The following is a 16,794-nucleotide window of genomic DNA, read 5'->3' on the forward strand; positions in this document are numbered from 1 at the left end:
GCGAGGTAGCGTTCGGTAGAGGACACAGTTTTCATTAAAATATATTGATGAACACTGGGCTTCAGTAAAGCGCCCTCTTTCCTGGCCGACCAGTTTCCATTTATAATGGTCTTTCTCCAGGTTATGGTCCTTCTTACTGATCCCGTCTGGGTTATCAAATAATTCTGCTGTGCCTAGACTGAAAAAGGAGTCAAAAATATATTTAAACCAAGAAATATGAAGAAAATAATCAAGAGACAGGCAATCTTTTATAATGTCCTTGCTCAATTGTATTCCAGATCGGGACCAGATACCCACCCAAAGAGAAAGAGGGCAAAAGGATAAGATGTCAGATAAATAAGCCACGCCCATTTATTCGTGCACCACAAATGTGGGGACACTTTGTGGAGCAAACAGAAACCATCTCAAAAGGGTGTTCTCAACCTTTTGCAGCTCATCCAGGTTGATGTATCCCCAAATCTCACTAATATATGCTACTTTGGAGATACACTTAGCCTAATAAATTTGTAAGATGGCCCCGGTGGGTCGGCTGTAGCCGGGATGCAAAGTTAAAAACAGCAGCGTATGCCTTAACGAAATCCTCCCTCTTACGTTTAACCAAAGGACGCTAACTTAGGGCAAAATCGAACAACAAACCCAGATAGGAAAGCACACTTTGAATATGGACAATTTAGTAGAGGGAGGGCCAACCACCATCACATACGATTTTGTGTCATTCACCGAGAGACCTAGTTCCTCTGTAAAATAGATCAAGGAATCCAACAAAGACTGTAGACCCCTAGCATTTCTCGCCATTAAAACCCGCATTATCTTCATATAATAAGACTGGTAGGCAACGCTTCCCCACCTGTGGGTTATCTACCTTCAGATCTGCTAAGGCTTGCCCCAATTTATTAATATATAAAGTAAAATGAAAGGGGACCAGGATACATCCCTGCCTCACCGCACCCCTCTTTGGATTTGAAAACCTCATGTAACCTTAAGATCTTTAGAATAACGTACCACCGCAGTGGTATCTCCGTGGAGATCTCTCAAAAATAAAACAATGTCCTGGTCCACCCCCCTAGATTTCATGATCTGCCAAAGCATGGATCTATTGACATGGTCGAATGCTGATGAGAGATCCATAAATGTCGGATGGATTGAACCGGGATGAGCTATGGTGTATTTGCTGTGGACTAAGTATAAATTCAGCCATTGATCTACTGTTCACAGCCCAAAATGAAATCCATACTGGACCGCATATATTACGTTGTTAAAATCAGCCCAATTAGTTAGCCTTTCCAAACGGATACGTCCCACCACCTTGACCACCGAGTCAAGCAACGAGATGGGCCTGTAACAGTGGGTACTGTCCCTGTACCCCTTCTTAAAAACAGGAACAATGATGGACGTTGCCCATGAGGAAGGGGGACCAACCATCACTGCCGCATTGATAAGGGTGGTCGAGATTGGGGCCCAAACCTCCACGTCTTGCACAAAGAGGTTGGATGGTATCCCGTCTGGTCTCGGAGCTTTATTCTTAGACAGTCCTTGGACGCCCTTCCTAACCTCCTCATTGGAATATCTTTGAATAGCTTTCTCGTCTAATGTGCCCACACCCCCACAGGATGTGGAAATTGGGAATTTGTAGACTTCCTTGAAGTGGACCACCCAACATTCTCCAGAAATATAAGCCTCCAAAGGGGAGGCAGCATTGGCTGCAAAAAAGGGCAGTTGATGATGCTCTAAAATTTAGAACTACTTCTCAAGGTGCTGGCCTCGGTCAGATCTGACCAAGCCTCCTCCTTTAGGATGGTCTTGCATCTGATCAGTTCTAATTTGTACAAGCTACGGGCCTTCTTTACCATGGAGGAATCCCTGGGTTTAGTATGCAGTGCACACTTGATATTTCTTAATGCCTGAGAGCATCCTGGGTCAAACCACCTTGGCAATAAACCCTGTTGCCATAATGAAGGGGCCTTCAAGAGGGATGAGCTTGTGTCCAAAATTGCAGAAAAAGCCTCCAGAACACACACCGGGCGGTAGGTACAGATTTTGAAATCCTTCTTGCATTGAGTGCGAAGGGTATTTAAAAAGGGTCTGGAGTTATCTTTGACCACTTAAGCCTTTTACCCCCATCTGTGGCTTGGGTGACCCCTCTTTTACCAACCCTGGGGTTTGGGCCAACATGGACCAATAAAAAGTTAGATATTCCGGGTTATGATCACTAAAGGGACAAAGGGGTATCACAAAATCAGAAATATAAGGATAAAGTAGTGCAGAAACAAAATAAAATTAATAAATGACTCACACCCCTCCCTATGAAGCTAGGATTAATGTCCTTTCTCATTGGGGACTGCTTACCCACTGATGGGACCAAATCAAACTCGTTCAATATAGCATTAAGTCTGGTACCCTGTTAGATGTGTTCCAAATGCATTCCAGTCATAAGAAAACATCCTAAAGCGTCTACACCTCCTACCCTCGGGTCCACACATAAATGGACATTAAAATCACCATCAACCATTACATTTGTGGTGGACAAATCCAAGCCTTTCAAATTCCTTAGATAAGAGCCTAAAAACATCAATATTACAGATCCCTGAGGGGGAGGAGATGGCATTATAAAACAAATCTACTTATTCTGCCCTCTGGAAATTGTAGTTTCTCTTGTTCAATTACAAGTGTTACCTTAAAACTCTTGGTACGGAGCTGACCTGCTTGATAGTACGGAGCTGACCTGCTTGGTACTCCTGATCTTTGCTGCCAATGTCATTCTCTCTAGTAGGCCAGGGTATCCGGCCTTTGGCAACTATTGTCCCTTTCTTATGTCCCCATTTGCTGTGAGAAGAAAGGGCAATAAGCACCTCATTCTTTTAATTCCAAAAAGGTTTTACATATATATGAAAACCTGGGAATATGTAAAGAGCAATCATTGGCGAAGCCTATTGGTCTTCTTTTGGTTGCCAGCCTTTTGACTTTGTCAGTGCTTTATAAAACATCGTTTTGGGAGCTGTGGATCTTTCACAAGTACTAAACAAAATGGAAAATGGCATCAATATTTTTTTGATCTAAAAAAGCACACAATGACATAGTAGTCCCTGGCTCTGAATGGAACTACTTTGTGTGTGCATGTGTTCCTTGTGCAAGGGCAGAAGCTGTCACTCACAGTGAAGTTAGCCAATGGCTGAAGTAAGCTGACCCACTGCCACATATAATATGCTACATTGGTGGAAGAAACATTTTAATGATACAACATACCAATAGATAAAATGAAAAGGGTTGGCTAAGAGCCCCTGTGTTATGTATATAATTTTACTAAAAACCTAAAAAGATCTTGGCTAACGCCCGACTTAGCTTTTCCATGCCAAGCTTCCTTTACTCTTGCCCCACCATCCTTGATGTTAAATGGCATGTATAACAAATGCAGTCTGTGTATTTTTAATCTGTTAAAGAGCTAAGAAAAGAGAGAGCAAAAATACATAATTTTCACCTATAGTACACACTTCACAATGTATTAAAAGATATAAACAATAGATAAAAAAATATTTACAAAATTGGGAGGTATTGAAAGTTAACCCCTTCGGTGCTCATGACGGAACGGTTCCGTCATGAGCCACGGTTGAGCTGTGCTCATGACGGAACCGTTCCGTCATGACCACGCCCGCGCAAGAAACCGTCAGCACAGCGGCGGAATTTGCGCAGCATGGAAGGGGTTAAAGATCCGTTACTGATAACACATGTTTGCAAGTGTGTTTTAAAATTGCTGCTAGAGTAGTGTTAAAGAGATATGGCTTGGCTTGACCTGTTTCTGTTTGTGTTCATATATTGGAAAACTATCTGTGTTAGCAAGGAAGCACTGTACACAATCCATGTTAACGTGCTACAAGAGGATTAATATAACATTATGTAAATCAGTTTGCACCAGGACATTACATTTCACATATTTACAATGTTTTACATTTAACGCATGTTTACAGTTTTCGGTTGCGGCATGAGGAGATTACGTTTTTTTTTGCCCAGAGTCACACAGTTTTCAGTCAAGTGCCGGAGCAGAGATTAGTAACCAGTTCAGCTGGATCAGAACCGTGTGAATCTTTAAAAGCTGACGCCCACCCAGAATACCAAGGAAGGACCACCAGGAATAGCAATACCAACATCTGTTACTTGCCCTTCTAAAAGTGGGGCGTGGCTCCATACAATTTTTAGGTCTCACCTGAGACAGCGCATGTGCTGTCTATTATGAGACATATTGTAATCTTACAGTAGGCTTAAAGCCCTCCCACTGCTTACCATTGGTTGGCTTCATTGTCACTTTCATTTGCTTCTTGTGTGTTAGCTGTGTGTACTTTCCTTCATCTTCTTGTGTTTGTCCCGACCCTAGAACATATGCCCATTACTATGTGCTTCTAGTGCTCACTTTTCTTTTAGCTGCTACTTTTTTCTTTTTGAGCACTTTGAGAGTGAATGTGTTGTCCCGCTGTCTCATTTGTATGCGTGTCCCCCCTCCCCACTGTGCTTCGTCTTCCTCTCACTCTCCTGTGTGCTTCTCTCAATCTCCCCCCAATGTCCACGCATTGCTTCGGATTTTTTTCTTTTTTTTTATTTCAAACATATTTTATTGATTTTTACACATTTAGTAATCGGCACTTTGTCGTTACAGGGTGGCAGCCCAAACTGGCTGTGTTTGTTGAGGATACAGTTACACAGTATATATGTTTGGCTGTCCCCTATCCACTGTCCCGCTTAGAGAATAAGAATGAGTGAAAAGGGAAAGGATAGAGAATTAGGGAGAGAAAAGAAGACATAGTATACAAGAAATTTACTTCCTTCGTGTTTGCGTTCTGATCTTGTGGGGGTGTTGTTTAAGGCCATTTGGGTCCTTTTTCTAGGTCTGCTCACGGGGGCTCGTAGGGGTCCAGGGACTCGTCCAAGGAAGCGTCCTGGAGGTTTGTCTCCATGGTGAGTTCCGCAGGGCAGTGCTGTCGGCGCCTCTGACACAGCCTCCTTCTGGCGGAAGTGCACCTAGAGGAGATTTATGCGGCACTACGTTGGTCAGAAGTGCAGTATGTTGGGAGAACTGTCCACTATATTGTCAATACTGCCCTCTACTTTTGCTTCTTTCCTTTCTACCTCCCATGACATGTTTTAAATTAAAGCTGTGTAGACAGTCTTACCCAGTATGCAGCGTCTATCTCCATGTTCCAGACTTCCGTATGATATGTGACCTTGATGCAGTGCTTTTTTTGTTCCAAAAAATCTATATTGAAATGTTATTGCGACAAACAAATAACAAATCATTCTTAACATAAAATTGACAGAATCATACATATACTGTATGGGTCAGTCAGCAAATAAATGGGTTTAACATTCTTATAAGACAGAAAATGAGGCACAATTTGAATGTTACACTTTAAATGGACAAAGATGAAATAGTCAATAAAACATTTGGATAGCGGGGTATACCAGGGAGCTTCCCAAATGATCTTCAGCTACATAGGTGCACTGTCCTTACCCATAACATTTGTGTAAATCATGGGGAGCTAACAAACATTATAATTATAATAATACCTGGAGCGTTGGAAGGGGGGGGGGGGTCTGGTGCAGGGTAGTGTTGAAGTAGTTAACTCGTACTCACAGCGAGAGTCAGGGGGTTTTAACAACAGTATTGTGGTCCATGATTCTACGTTTGTAATGTCCTCGAGAGTCTGCCATAGATCCTGGGATTTCCTGCTGGGGCCTCCTGAGAGACGTGTGCGCTTCTTATATGTCAGTAGGGGCTGGCGTTGTGGGGGATTGCCCTGGGGGTGGGGGTTTGGCTGCGTTGCGCTCTTCTGTTCCTCTCCTCCTCACAGGCTCCCAGACTCCCTTGCGGCCAATCATGAGGCTCCTCTCATGTTGTGAGAGCAGCCTCAGGATTGGCCTGAGTGCTCTAAATGTGCTCTCCCATGGAGACTGGGGGCCTGTGCCCGCTCTCCCCCACCCGGCATCGCAGCTGGGGTTGGATAGAGCTTCACTGCGCGTGACTCTTTGGACGGCCGGCCAAGACAGTGCACCTACCACTCCCCTCGTGCCTGTCACCCCCCAAGACTCTGCAGGAGAGCGGAAGGGAAAAATAAAACGATAATAAAATCTGTTTATTATCAGTTGAGTTTTCCTTCCCTGCAGTTTTGAGGCTGGGGGCGACGCTCCTCTGCCATAGCAGACGAACTGCGCCTGTCATAGAATATATTTAAAATCCATGCCATCCTGTTTCAGTGCTTTAAATGGAAGTATATAAGTGCAGGTACTCACTTTTCAGAGTACAGGTTTGCTTATGAAAAGTGTTGGTGTTGGTACTCTCCCATTAAGTGTACTGTAGCAAGGCTGACAAATGCAGGACCTCGCCATTTCAAATTGAAGAAGTGCAGGCACTCTGTACCGGACAGTATCAGCCCATTTAAAGCGCTTGCTGCTGTGAATTGTGGTACCTGTAGTGCACACTCGGGACTGAGTCATCGCAGGGACTGGGCTGGAGAGGGACATAACTGTTAGGCACCTCCGTTGAGAGGCCTTAAAATACAGGACTGGCTACTTGACCTCACTTATATGTCGCACAGCTGCTCACGTGCCCCTGTTTATATCCGGCGGGTGGGGGCATTTAGCTTTGAACATGTCGCTGATAGTAAATGAAGTGTGTTTTATTGTCTCACGCCTGTGCATAGCTCGCCCATTCCTAATTGTCTTTTCGTTCTGTTTATTGTAGTATACATCCATAAATTCAAGCCTACAAGTACCAGAATGCAAAGCAAAAGCCAGCGGCTGGTGGGAGAGCTCCGTGGAGGGTGTAACACAATTGGTCATGTTCGTAGGCAGAGTTTTGGCAAAAATGCAGACAGGGTGCCAAGATAATAACACTTTAAACGTATTAGCCATTGTGCTAAAGTTTCCCTTTCCCCATTAGAAGCAGGGTCGTAAATATCTGAGAACTAAAAGTGCACTTGGCTGAAAAGCCAAGGCTGACTGGAGGTATCAGCGCTCCGTAGCTGTTCGAATATTCAGCCAGGCGCGTTCTGCTGCAACTGGAAACCAAATGGTTAATTGTGGTATTTGCACTATTCTGATTTGGATTAAAAATTAAGTTTAAGTTTCGAAACTTTAATGCTTAAGGTCAAATGATACAACAATTATGTTTGGGTTAAAACGTGTAATTGCCATTGTCTCCTTGTTTCTAGGTGCAGTGTGTTTTAGCTACAGCAATTATTTTAGACCATTGTGATCTGACACTTCAATCACCTAGTATAATTGAAGCGAACCAAGACTACAGATCCCAGCATGCATTAGATGATAAATGAAACCGCAATACCGCGTGGTTTCACTACTTACCCGGATAACCCTACTTTCAGTTGAAAGTTACCTTATTCGTACAACTAGGAAGTGACATTAAACCCTAAATAACATGTTTTTAGAAAGATTTGTATACTTGAACGTACTTGTAGCGGTTGGTTATGGTGCCGCGTCAATGAAACCTTTTTTGAGACGCATGTAACTTTACAGAAAAATGTGCCCAAGTAATTCAAAGACTGACACATCGGCGTTTCTGCATTTTTTCCTTTGTAGTTCGGTTTGTTTACCAAATACTCTGATTTGTTGAAACAATTTCCTTTTCTCTGAAAACATCTCCTAATTCCGTATATCTGAGTGATGTGACAAATCTCAGTGTGAATAAAAAAAGTTTCAGAACAAGCAAGTTAAAGCTGTGTTTTCGTGAAGTGGCCCTGCTTTCATCCCCCAGCAAAAACGGGGTCCGCCCCGCACATGGGTATTCGCCGCTTGTTTTAAATGAGGCCGCGGGGTCCTATTGTGGTGTTGACAAGAGAGAGCGTCAGCCGTGGGGGAGGGGAGCCCACTCCATAAGGATGCTGCAAGGGGTCTGTGTGCAGCACGTGAAGGAGTGAGTGAGAGGAAGGACCGGCGCGCGGCAGGTGCGGGAGTTCAGCGCGGAGCAGGCGGCAGAGAGGACGGCGGACTCGGGCACGGTGAGGGCCTTTGTTTCGCCGCTTCGGGGCTGTGCTCAACCTCCTGCGGTTGTCGTTGGTGCTAATTAGATGCAGGATCCCGCGGGAGAGCGACCGTAAGTAGGACTTGGCCTCCATGGGACGTGATCGCAGAGGGTTTAACGTGGGAGGGGGCTTGGGGTAAGATTGTCCTTGGACGGGGCAGGTAGAGGGGTTCGCCTGTTAAGATTTTGCCCCGGGGTGGCGGTGGAGGGAAGCGTAGAGTGAGATATTTATTTATGCGCGGGTAGGGTGCGACCCCAGAAAATGAGGGGGCATAGGGAGAGATGAGGGCTTTGGCAGCGGTGCCGTTCACGTGAGGTAGATGTGCGACGGCGTCACTGGGGGTGTATGATGGAGGCAGTTTCATCCTATTATCTTGGGGTGCCCCATACAGGGCATACTTTGAGGACCCGGCTTGTTCGGGTGAACGATTTAATGTTATAAATCTTTTTCTACCAATCTGAGCCCGCATGATACAAAACAGTTATGAGTTTTTACATTTATATTCTCAGAAACGATCCGCGGAAGAAGTTGAGTCACTTTTCCCAGGGAAGCTGCGCGCTTTGGCCATCCCTCAAAACCTCTCCGGATGATATCCCCGCAGGGCAGACTTTTGTGTTTTGTTTTTTGGGGAGGGGCTCTTGTGCACCGTCCGTAGTTTCACTTTGACCCCACGCTGCCTCTCCCGTAAAGGCAGAGGGCTGCGCGTCTGGTCCACTGAGGCGCAGATGTCATTCATGCCTCTCGCTCTCTGGATCTGTAATCCGCACCCCGCGGTTCTCCGCAGCCTGGCGTCTTTAAGTGCTCGAGGCCGAGCAGATCCCCAATTAAACCCGACCGTCCTCGTTGTAAGCCGTTTTTGGGGTCAAACTCGCGTTTCCGGTAAATACCCCTGTTGGCGGTTTGTGATGCGGGGCCTTTTGAACGGGTTAATAATGACGGCTCCCGCCACAGGTGGCGTTTCCGCTGGAGGGCGATGCACTGTTGTTCTGACAGACAACCTGACCCGTGTACTCACAGGTTCGGAGCTTCGCAGGAACGCAAGGATTCTCTGTCGATCTCAGAAGCATGTGAACTACGGAAATATAAAACCATAATTTTGCGGTGGGCATCGATCCCCGCAGCGACTAGCAGGTGCTGAACCCACCACGCTGTCAGCGCTCAGACTAAGAAGGGTTTTAGGTCTCTCCGGCAGCTCAAACCGTCTCTTGGCAAAATGACCCAGGCCTCATTATGAGTTTGGTGCAGAAGCGGGCGGCCCTCACCGCCAAACCCTTGTGTCCACCGCCCGCCACATTACGAGTTTACCAGTGTCTGGTGGGCTTTTTTTGGCGGTCCCATGGAACTACCTCTGAAAACCGGCACAGTAATGAGAACGCCAAAAAATAGTTCCTTCATGACATGGACTATAAAGTCCATATTGTGCAGGAACTGGGGTGCATGCATACAGGGCCCATGCATTCACATGGGAAACAGGGGGCCAGCCTTTTCATGGAGGATAAACCTCCATGACACCGCTGGTGGTCCAGAAACATGTAATTTGCATGGTGGTGCTGCAGTGGCACCGCCAGCATAATACTGAGGCACTGACCACCATGCAAGCGCTTCCCTTGCAGTTGCTGTCTGATTGCCCAACTTCTAATGGGGAAGTCAGACCGCAGGTGCAGCGGTGGCTGGACCGCCCCCCACAAGTCTGTTGGTCCTCGGACTCCTAATGAGGCCCCTAGTGTGTACCTGCAGTGGGTTTTGAGCCCACCCAATGCTTTGCATTGGTTGGCTTTGTCACGCTCATTTGCTTGCTCCTTGTTCATTAGGTTGTGTGGACTCCACTTCCTCTTCTTGCTTGTCCCTCCCCTACAGTATGTCTGCATCCCTTGTGTTTTTTCACTGCTCCGCTTTCCGGCCCTACTGTTTAAGGTCTCGCCTAAAACCCTGCATGCGCGGTCCATGGCAAGACATATAGGGGCATATCAACAACAACCGGCGATAATTATCCCTGAGCGCACTTAGCGCTCGGATAATTATCTCAGGCTAGCGCCGATTTTTATCGCTGAGATAGCGTGCTATTAGCAACGCTTATCTCATCAGCGATTAAAAATCCTAGCGCTAACTGGCCAACGTGAGATTATCGCTGGAAACCCAGCGATAATCCCACGTTAGCTTGTTGATAGGGACTCACAAACTTAGCCATGATATCCTCCTTCCATAGGATATCATGGCTAAGTCAGTCCTGAAGCAGGTGTTAGGAAAGTAGCGATAACGGGTGTTATCGCTACTTTTCCTGACGCTATGCTTCATAGCGTGGGGCTTGATGATAGGAGAAATGTTGCTTAGCGACATTTCTCCTATCTTGTCAGGTCAGGAACGCCCACTTTGCGTCTCATTAGAGATGCAAAGCTGGGCGTTAGAAATCCCCACGCTAAAGCAAGGTTTCACGCGTTAGCGTGACCTTGCTAATATAGCGATAAAATGATCGCCGCTTTTCGGCCGCCAAAGCGGCGATAATTTTTTAACGCCTCGTTGTAATTATGCCCCATTGTTAGCTTATAGTGAGCTTAAGGCCTGTCCGTTACTTGCTGTTGGCTTACATCATTGTCGCTCATTTACTTGCTTCTTATACATTGCTTCTCTGTGCTTTCCTTCGTCATCTTGTGTCTATCCGTCCCCTGGAGCATGAACACATTGTCCTTCCACAGCTCACTTTTTCAGGCATGACTTTTTTATTTTATTTATTTAAACACTCTGAGTGCATGTGTTTTCTAGCTGTATTCTTCATGTAGTCTCCCCCCTCACCCTCCCACTCTGCTGCGCTCCAGGTTCCTCTGTTAGCTTTGTGCATTTTCGCGCCTGCGTGCTCCACTCTGCTGTCTGTTTTCTTCCTATCACCTGCACCCTCCACGTTGCCCCTCACTCACGCCATCTGTGTTAGTTCCAATCTGCTTAAAAAAAAAAAAAGAAAAGTGTTCCCATGTGTTTTTTTTTTGTTGTTGTTATTGATCCAACTTTGCTGGGTGCGTGCCTATATAATGTGATTGGGTGCTTTAAAATCTTTTTGCTTCAGTTCTTTAGCCATGTAGCTGTGCGGCATGACTAAAAACCGTTTGCATATCTAGTAAGTCCCAAAGTTGAGACCTATTTGTTTTGCCAACACCTATTTTCTGTTTGATTGAGGAATCCACAAGAGTGCCTGTTTCCCGGCTTTCTTGCTCGTGCACTTCTCGTGCACTCTTTGCCACACTCCGTATTGCTGCCTCTTCCTCCATGTGCCTCTCCCCACCCTGTCCTTGATGCGCCCTCCCCCCTTCCTTGCTTTCTTGCCCATTTGCTTGTGCACCCAGTTCCATTTTGCTCTGTCTCTTGCCCGTTTGCCCACCCCCGCGCTTCAGGTTGCGCTCTCACCATGTCTTGTGCTTTGCCACACCAGTGCCCCCACCTACTTAAGAAAAAACTAAACATCTGCATTCATTTTTCTTTTTATTGAAGAAAGGGTCCATCTTATTTAGTGTCTGTGCTCACGCCTACAAAATGGCGTGGCTAGCTGCGTCATATGCTTTGTTTCCAGCTATGCTGCTCATAATCTCTACGCACAATTGGCAAAGACAGTAAGTAGTTCGCAAAGGTGATACTTTTTAGCTTTGCCAATGCTTGTTCAGGTTGTCTGTGTCAGGAATGCCCCCAGGGAAGGGCGCAGACCAGTCTGTGGGCTCTGGCTCCACTTGAGCGCTTTCAAAAGAGGCTTCCCTCGGCGAGGGACATAAATTCTCAAACAAAAATGTAAAATGGACTCCGAGACTCACAAACTATCTGCTAATGACAGGCTGGACATGCTGGGAGCCGCAGCTCTAAAGAGAGATGCTGCGTAATCGCTGGCCTGAGATGATAAAATGACTGTCCAAAAGAGCACACACTTACTACGGGGTGACAGTCTGTGACGCGCTCGGCTTTGCATCTTCCCGAAGTTCATGGCTGGGGCCTTTTTTGAAAAGTGTCTGCAAATTCACTTTTATGTGGTAAGACGCTAGCACTGGCAGTAAGCAAGTTCTGTTGGAGAAGCAACAATGACGCCGGGCCCTCCTGGGAGCGGTGGGTCATCATTGCCTGGGCCCCGTGCTTTTTCTAGGCCCCATGGTCTCGCCTCAAGCTCAATGAATGTGCCACGAAGTCTTTTGGGTAACACGGAGGAATCTAACTGGGCTAATACCGGCGGAGCGCTCCATATGCTGCGGGTTTACTGACCTTGTTGTGCCTGATGTGGTGAGACTGAGGCTAGGTTTTGCTGGTGGTTTGGGTGAGATTTCAGTAATTCGGGTCGAGCATTAATGTGGGCCCCTGGGGTCCTGAGCGTTGGTGCCTTGTGGGTGTTCACCCCAACCCGCGGCGGGTCATGTGTGGATTCTGCTGCTTGTAGTAGTAAGGTGGCTATCATTGGTGCATCTGGTGCAGTGGGACCGAGGGGGTCTGGCTGCCAGTAATTACTCCGAAGCTGGTACTGGCGGGCGTTTTTGAAGCACAGTCCATGAAGGGAGTTGTAGGGCTGGCGAGTATGAGGGTGTGGTGCTGTTGAATCTTTCGTTGCCGGCCTGTAAGGTTTGAGCTCGCGTGCGCATGGCAGACATTGGTCCTGTTTGTCGCAGAGACGTTTCAAGGCATGGGCCACAGTGGGCCGTTGTCCAGGGCCCCCACCTCCTAAGGGGAACGTGAGTACATTTTGTAACGTCAATCTGTCTAGTTCTCCGTTAACGTATGAGTTAACTTTGTTCGCCATCATGGGGTCTGAGCAGAAAGTGGGCAATAACATCTAGTTGGAAACAGGGCCCCATAAAAAAATTATCTTGCTCGTGGCCTCCAAAATCCTTAAAACGAGACTGGACTATGGCCATGCCCGCTGGCTCGACGTGTAGGGTACGGGGGCTGTGCTCAGCGTGACTCGCGTCTTGTAAGAGGGGGGGGGGGGGCAAGACGTGTTGCACCGCAGCGCATCACAGGGCGCACGTGCAGCTGTTTACCTGTACACAGGAGTGTGATGTGTTGGAAACAGTGAGGTAGCTTGGGCGTGGTGCCGGGTACCAACAACACTGACAGCTCAGCTGTGCAGGGAGTGTCGGGCGGTGCAACCACATGAACGAACCTCTATCGAATGGCGCTGTGGGTCTGAGATCACGTGGTGAGGAATTCGCACCCAGGGGTTTAAGTGGGCCGGGTCTGAGCACCGGCAGTGTGTTTTTAAAGGTGGCCTCGAAACGGGTCTATATCGGGTTGTTTTGTGCCCTGGCACAGGCGTCCGTTTATTTCGAGCGTTATAGGGGAAGGGAAATCCTTTAGAGTCATTTTCTCGCCGGAATTCCCTTCTCTTTTTGAAACTCAGGAGCAGCAACATTGTCGTGGTGTCACAGGGCTTTAAGTCGAAGCTTTTTCAATAATAAATACAAACCATAGTTTCTGCTTATTTATCTTATGCAACTAACAACCATTGACAATGCCAATAGTCCTGACTTGTTGTAGGTATGATGTTACTTGTTGTATCATATATCTGGAAGCAATGACAGAAACGTCAAAATACCAGTCCGGCGGCAAACTATGCTAAGCACACATTTTTAGCTTACGTGTTTTTACGCCACGCCCTTAATTACATTGGCCACGCCCCCTCGAGAGACCTCCAGTTTCTTCATCCCATTAAAGCCCTGCTCACACCCCATGCCCCCCTCCGTTGCCTCAGTGATGCGGTCCCTTCCAGGTTTTCTTTTTGCCGGCTGCATGTTGATGCTCTTGTGAGGGGGCGGTGTCAGCCAGGCCCAGCTTGGACTGCACCAGGCATGCGTTGGAGGAATCTTGCAAGGCGTCTTCCACCTTATGGGCGATCGCTGGCCCGGCGGTCTTGTATCTTGTCTAAGTGGCGAACGTTTTCACGTTTGTCCTTGTCCTGTGTAGTGAAAAGCGTGAAGGGCCTGTGCAGTGCCTGGTCTGTGTGGGGGAAGCCTGCTCTGTATCTGCATGACGTCGGCACTACCTGTGCTGCACTGGGGAGGCACGGCACAGGAAATCTGGTGTTGTATGTAGTTGGGGAGGGTTGCACTGCCTTAAAGTGTTAACGCGTTTCCATAGATCGGTTCACAGCTGTCACTGACGAGCAGAGGTGCTTGAATAGGCGCTGCTGCGTTGTCTGTCAGTCTGTCGCCCAATCCCCTCCCAGCTCACCGGCTCCGTGTCCCCTGCGGCTCTCGCGCGCACTGTTTGTAGACGTAATCTCCAGTTTGTGCCGCTCGCTTATCGCTCGGCGCCTCTGGTGCTTGCCTGCACACCGAGTCTGTGTGATGGCTCCTTTGGCACCACGTACCTGACACTTTCCTTCTCTCCTTCGCAGGCACGGACTCCATTCACAACTACACCGGCAGAATGACGGACGCCGCCAGAGAGCTGGCCCTCCGGCAGCAGGCCCCGCCAGTCCTTCTTGAAAAGCCGGTGTCAGATTTCGGCTATGTGGGCATCGACGCCATCCTGGAGCAGATGAGGAGGAAAGCCATGAAGCAGGGCTTTGAGCTCAACATCATGATGGTCGGTGAGTCCCAGTGGGAGGGGGAGAGCTGGTTGTTGTCACTGCACGTCTGCCAGTAGATCACATACGACATTTGGTGACCAAGCACACTGTGTGAATGTGCGCACCGGAATGTGTGTGTGTGTGTGTGTGTGTGCGCGCACTTAAATATTTGTGCACCTGTCTGAATGTGCATGTGTGCGCACACCTGTCTGAATGTACGCACCTGAATGTGTGTATTATGCTTATATATATACGCACCTGTGCCTGAATGTGTGCGCACCTAAATAGGTGCACCACTGTGCCTGAATGTTCGTGTGGTGTGTGTGCACCTGAATGCAAGTGTATATAATTAGATCTTTGTGCAAGAATGTGCATGTGTATGCACCTGAATGTGTGTGAATATGCGCACCTAAATATGCGCGCTCCTGTGCCTAAATGTTCGCGTGTGAGCAACCGAATGTATGTGCGCGCCTGAATGCACATGTATATGGTTAGATCTTTTTGTGCAAGGACTGTGCATATGCGGCTTGAAATCTAGATTTAAGTAATGCTGCGGAGCAGGCTTCCAGTGGTCGAACAGTACGACCTCAAACCATGCACCAGTGTGACACGCATTACTTGCGCGAAATCCCCTGTGTTACTATCTCCCGCTTGCTTCTGAATCCAGACTGCGATGGGCTTTCCATGCTTGTACCATGTTGACATATCTAGATTAATAATCTTGAAACCTTTATGAAATAATCCCAAGGCTGCTGGCCTTTCAAGCTGCTTCCACCAGATAATCTGGTGCTTGGACTGCGGTCCGTAGTGAGGGTGGCCAGTAGGCGCACCCAGTCTCCGAAACCAGCTCCAGTCATGGTGTGTGCCTCCCCCCTTAGTTTGGGGGTTTGCCCTGGACCCTGCTGGGATTTTCTGAAGCTCGCTCCCAGCTGGTGCGACGGCTTGCTTAGAATCGCTGACTTTGTGCACAGTGTACACATGGCTCTAATGTGTTCACTGAGTACACATAGTCCTAATGGGCAAATACCAGGCCACGTTGACAGTGGCTTTTAGGAAGTATTAATCTCCGGAGAAAACGATCCTTTCCCACAGCCTCCGCTGAGTGATGGCCTCTTGGTCCAAATTCACGAAACTAATGGATCTCCCCATCAGGTTCCTGCCAATGAGATTCTTTTGTTCTTTGTTTGTGTCTGGGAGTTTGATTAAAAAGGTTGGCGCAAGAAAGGATTCTGCATGTCGTAGTTGATGCCTGTTATTTGACCTGTGAAATAAGTAAGCGGTTTCCCAGTACCGGATCTCGCAAGCCCATACAGGTCTCTTTATGTGGCGCAAAAGGAAAAATGTTTATGCAGAAGAATGCTGCGCCGACCACCTGGACCATTCTTTCATCAGTAAGTACTGAGGCCAAGTACAGCATCCCAGCCAAAAGGAGTTGGTGGCATATCGGTGGGCTAGCTGCAGTCTCCGGATGGAATTCCTGATGACATCTTCGCGCTTCTCAATTTATTTTGCATCCTGCATCTAATGACCCCCTCCCCCATTAGTCCGTATCAAAATTCATGGTCCCAAGAGAGGCTTTGTTGAAATATCATCACAGTAAGAAACTGAATAGAATCAACATGTCCATGCGGGAAGGCTGGTGTTGCTGCAGTCTGGTTTTGCGCCAGTGTCGCAGTTAAAGATGTCTCTAGGGAACCTGGGGGGGACTGGAGCCTTGTGGCTCTGATCCATTTTGCTAGAAGATCCATTGAATGCTGGATTTCTGTGTTGAAAATGATACACTTGTAAATTTTAATGTCATTTGCATTGTGGCACTTAGCATTCACTCTGTGTTGAGACACCGGGTCATCGTCGCTGAAAGAGGACCTGTGACAGATCAGCGTAAGAAGGGTTGGAAGTCTACACCTGCACGCCCTCTGGTGTGTGTGATTGATTCTTACAGGGTGGTAAACTGTGGGGGAGAGCGGCGGTACTAGAGTTGTTCAGGAACTCCTGGGTCCGTCCAGGAAAGGAATTTACCACATGTTCTTAAATCCTCATGGTACACCCTCCTTGCATTGGATGGGAAGGTAGCTTTCCAGAGAACAGATTTCCATAACCACGATGACAGTACTGTCCTGCCTGGTCTCTCCCATTACATTACTGGATGTCTGGATAAGAAGTCGATCAGAAGTCGATCAGCGTGCAGAAAATGAACTAGAATTCCAGGAGAGTTTGACCTGCCACTGTCCACACAAG

The 16,794-nt window shown here is 47.5% G+C and overlaps 1 protein-coding gene across 7 annotated transcripts in view; it reads left to right on the top strand.

Moving 5' to 3' along the window:
* SEPTIN9 (septin 9) overlaps positions 1-16,794 on the top strand; it is an 844,294-nt gene that overhangs the window by 773,779 nt on the left and 53,721 nt on the right. For 5 of the 7 annotated variants that reach the window (XM_085616876.1, XM_085616877.1, XM_085616878.1 and 2 more), the window contains one exon: positions 14,383-14,577. In XM_085616876.1, the coding sequence (XP_085473002.1) occupies positions 14,383-14,577 (195 nt within the window). Of the gene's footprint in view, positions 1-7,868; positions 8,001-14,046; positions 14,071-14,382; positions 14,578-16,794 lie in introns of those variants that run through there. The other 2 variants (XM_085616881.1, XM_085616879.1) reach the window with 2 other exon arrangements.

Source organism: Triturus cristatus, chromosome 7, assembly GCF_964204655.1.
Source record: "Triturus cristatus chromosome 7, aTriCri1.1, whole genome shotgun sequence".
Taxonomy (NCBI): domain Eukaryota; kingdom Metazoa; phylum Chordata; class Amphibia; order Caudata; family Salamandridae; genus Triturus; species Triturus cristatus.